We start from the raw sequence: 4,589 nt of genomic DNA, 5'->3' as shown, positions 1-4,589 counted from the left end.
CAATACTTTTAGTTTGAATTATTCAATTTTTTTATTAAAATCAAAGAAGTAATAATAAGAAATAAGAAAATAATAATAAGACGTAATAATAATTTTATTAAGAAGGGATGATAGATAAATGTTGCTGGTAAATGTTTTTAAATAAAAGAAGAATTAATAATTACATGTAAATAATATTATAACTTCTATGCTGATGACAGGTACGATATCTGGATCTTCTTTGCTTATTAATAATCGTATTATGTGATTGTTCTATCAATTGTTAATGAAGGGAGAGTATTTTAAAATTTTTGTTTTAGATTTGGCCGGTTTTGCTACAAACGAAAGCTTAAATTTCGTTAATGTAAATACTGTTTTTTTTTAAAATTACATATCGGAAAAAATATTTAGTTTACTTAAATTGAATTAAATAAAAATTAAAATCATAGTTTAGGTAGAGAATCAGTGATGCAATCACATTTTAAGGGGAAAAATCACATTTTAAACACGCGACATTTTAAAATTGGATGACTCAAAAAACTATTCGTCCGATTTAGTTCAAATTTCGTATCAGATACTTTAAAATGATGTAAGAATTTTTATACCTTATGATTAAAAGTGTTTCGACTATTATTAAATAAATAAAAAATACTAAAGTGTTAAAAAATATTTTTGCATTATTTTTATATAAAGGCATTTTGGATTCGCTTAAAAAGTTCTTGAGATAGTGAACTACACAATAAGTGAGATTAACATTAAGAGGTCCAAATTTTCGATCCCTCTTTTCCCTGAACAATAACGACCATATTTCCTTGATTGCGGTCACCCATTTCCCTTATTTTAAGGGTCAAGAATCCAAATCTCTCGTAGAAAATTTATTTTCATTCGAAGATACGGTTTTTTTGTGTTTTTTCGTAACTTAAAAAGTCGACAGAGGTAGTTAGCATATTTAAGGTTAGGCCTGCTAAATCATTAATATTGAGTCGTGAAATCCGTTTATATTACTAGTAAAAATCTGATCATTAAATCAAAAGTTATTCAGAGTTTTTACCTTTTTTGCGCTCCATACGCATAGTTAAAATGTATCCTTTACTTTCCTCATTTTAAAATTGCAATGTACCTAATAAAGCATCCTCGATTATTAAAATTTGTTTTTATTTTCAAATATGTCACGTGCAGGATCACGATTTTCCAACCCAGCGAAGTTTAACGACCCGTTCTCCTGTTTGGCATTTTCTTAAATGAAAAAAAAATCCTGATTCGTGATCTAGTTGGCCGCAATTATAATGGCAATGCTAACTAAAAATCCTGATTCGTGACTTTTTTCAGTTAGTGTTACCATTATAATTGCGACCAACTAGAACAAAAAAAAAAAAAAAATTCTCCGAAAAAGTGAGTCGTTAAAAGCCGCTGGATTGTAAATTAGCTGCCGAACTGTAACTGATTGTGTATTTATTTTTCTGTTTTTCATATTACATCAAAGGTTGCTAGGCGGTGTTGGTCCGGAAACAGCAATACCAATGAGGTGATGCAGCAAGCAATGAAAGAGGAAGACAGACTTGAAATTACAATGCCGAATGATGTGGTGGACGAGGATCTTCTTGAAAAATCTCTTAAAAGCAACTAGGAATTTGAAACATTTCGCGAACTTGAAGGAAGATTTGTAGAGTTAAAACTTTTGTCTACTTAATCCTTACCTTATTCACGCTTAGAGAAATCATTTAAATGACAGCAAATATTTTGTAAATAAATTTTTTAAATATCATTTGTCTCAAGAATGTACATTCTTGTTCGTAACAATTTTTAATATTGTTTACTATTATTCAGACTTTTTTTGAACCTTACTTAAAAGTGTATGCTTTGTGCTCTCAATTAAATCGATTTTATTACAAAAAGTTTACTGAATTATATTTAATCATAATCAATCTGTTATTTTTAAGTTTTAGCACAAGAAAAGAAAAAATAATAAATTTTTTATATTTGATAGATTTCTGGAACATTATTTTTAGCTACCATAGCATTAAACCGTGCAAAAAAAAAAATTGTTTTTTGTGAGAAAAAACTTACAACATGTAATAATTCTTTTCGAATAACTGACGGAATGCTGGTTTTTTAAGTACGATTGCACGGCTAATTGTACAACGATGGTGAGTGAAGAGAGAAAAAGTAAAAAAAAAAAAAAAAAAAAAAAAAAAAAAAAAAAAAAAAAAAAAAAAGAATGTTTCAAAGATTTGAAAAATATCTGTACTATCCAACAACAGTTGTACATTAATAGTCGTAAACTCAGAATTGGGTCGGCTGTTCAACGCCAGTTATAAAATAAAATATCCAATAACTGAGTAGTGGTGGCTCAAGGGATAGAGCTCTCGCCTCCCAATGAGGTGACCCAGATTGGAATCCTAGCGATAGCTGGTCGATATGAATACTGCACCCGGCTCGCACCGATCATGGTGCTGACATTAAATATTCCCAGTGGTAGACAGATCACGAGTTAAAGTCTCCTTGTTGTCTGGCTAACCGTTGGGGTTTTCGTGGTTTACCTCTCCATGTAACGAAAATGCGAGTTAGTTGTGCCAAAAATTGCTGTGCGAAAGCTAGGTTTTCTCCATGACTGATCCAGAAGTTCTCTTGTCTTCTGGGTTTGATTCAAAATTACAAGGCTACAGAGTTGATGATTGATAGTTGTAAACTTAGAATTGGGTCATTTGTCCACCGCCGGTTTTAAAATAAAGTATCCTATAATTATCCTGTTCATTTTAAAATTTTAGTATTTTGCTGATGATATTGGTGTTATATTTTATACCAATTAAACATGGATAGATAAAAATTTTACAAAAAAAAGAATATTTTATCATTATTTGAAAATTTCATTTGTTATATAATTACATTATATAATTAAATTATATAATTACATTATATAATTACATTATATAATTAAATTATATAATTACATTATATAATTACATTATATAATTATATCTCTTATAATTACAAAAGAAAAAGGAATTTTTATGTTGAAAAATCATTTGTATAGTGTCATAGTTTCCCAATAACCCCTTCAAATAAAAATTCGTATACAGAAGCAGCAAAATTACAATTTAATGTTTGAAGGAAAAGTATTCTACTTAGAGAATGTGGAATAGAGAAATGATAATGTAGAGAATGTATTTCTGCCTCGTGCCTTTTCATTACATTATTCGCACTTTTCTGTACTACGTACTTCATACTGTCTTTTTTTTTGAAATCTCCATTATACTTTTCTTTACGTCACTCTTTAATGAAAGTTTATTGCGCGTCAAAAACTAAAAGATACTTAAGTTGTCGTTCAATCATAGTTTTCTTTCCTCAAGTAACACACAAAATATCGGATTTATCAGCGAAAAATAAGATTTACCCGAAGAGGAGAAAATAAGAGACACCACTCCACCTTTAAAAACGTATATAAAATTTAAAACGAGCTCGCCTTCTAATGATACTATCTAGGGACAATGATAAAAATAAAAGTTTTTCCTTATTAATTTCAAGAATAAAATATACAATAAATGTCGTTTTTTATGCTATTCCGGAGACATTAAAATAATTTTCACCTTTTTTTCATGGAAGAAGGGATAAAAGAAGCCATTTTTTAAAAAAAGAAAATTTCATAGCGTAGTTAATCGATATCTTTGATTTCAATGAGTTAAAAACTTTATGTAACTATTAACTATAATAACTGGTGCTGCTATCTAGTGATGTTTATAGAAAGTAAATGCTTATCATTTTCCTTCCTTACAAAAAATATAACTTATTTTGGTATTTTAAGAAAATGCGCACTTTTGAAAAAATATATCTAAGAGTATTCAGCTCAAATATTATTTACTTATATTTCGATCGAAGAAATTAAGCAGTACGAGCTTTTAATTGCTATGATAAGAATGGGAAAATGTCGCCAAAACTGTGGTGGCGCTGGTAGTAGAACAGGACTAAAGAGAATAGAAGGGCTGGTTCACTCCTTTGAAGTAGCTCTCGCCGCGCCAATCCTCCGATTTTCTCTAGTGACGTCACTTTGGCGCAAAGATCACACTTTTACTTCAAGAACGGAGCGTTCGGCCTTACTAGCTCTAACTAATATTGGAGCATTTCCTTTTGCGAGATATTCTAAGACATTTGTTATTTTCTATAATGACTCTCCTCAGTTTTTGCAGTGAATTTACAAGAATTTAAAGCTATTTTCGAAATGCCAGTTTGCGCGATTGCAACTTGAAAAAATTTTGATAGAAAAACAAAAGGAAAAAGTATAATTTTTCCGCGTTTTCCCTAAAGTAAATGAACAACTATGCAAAGAATGGATTTCGAAATGACACAGTTAATATAAAACAGCAATACGTTTATTCTGTCGTTAAGAACTTTTATAAAAATTCATTATCTAAATAGAAACCGCCTCATTACTTCAAAAAGAAAGGCAGGTGAAAAAAATTAAAAAATGGATAAAGTCAAAGAAAATTAAAATGTAAATAAAAAGTATAAATAAAATATATAGTATATAGTTGGAATTCTCCTAATTTCATAACATATTTTTTAATGTAGTTATTTTAAATATTTATGATTTTTTTTTTAAAAATTATGTTCTC

At 29.0% G+C, this 4,589-nt stretch overlaps 1 protein-coding gene across 1 annotated transcript in view; it reads left to right on the top strand.

Annotated features, from left to right (window-relative positions):
* The window catches only part of LOC107438048 (urocanate hydratase), a 45,032-nt gene extending 43,158 nt beyond the window's left edge, over nt 1-1,874 (top strand). The window contains exon 22 of the mRNA XM_087157453.1: nt 1,463-1,874. Within this exon, the coding sequence (XP_087013579.1) occupies nt 1,463-1,606 (144 nt within the window). The 3' untranslated portion in view covers nt 1,607-1,874. The remainder of the gene's footprint in view (nt 1-1,462) is intronic.
* Nucleotides 1,875-4,589: the final 2,715 nt, after the last annotated feature.

The sequence above is a fragment of the Parasteatoda tepidariorum genome, chromosome 2 (assembly GCF_982258835.1).
Source record: "Parasteatoda tepidariorum strain Cologne lab strain chromosome 2, Ptep-v5.0, whole genome shotgun sequence".
In the NCBI taxonomy this organism is placed as follows: Eukaryota; Metazoa; Arthropoda; class Arachnida; order Araneae; family Theridiidae; genus Parasteatoda; species Parasteatoda tepidariorum.
Note: the sequence above shows the minus strand (reverse complement) of the source record. Positions and strands in the feature narration are given on the sequence as shown.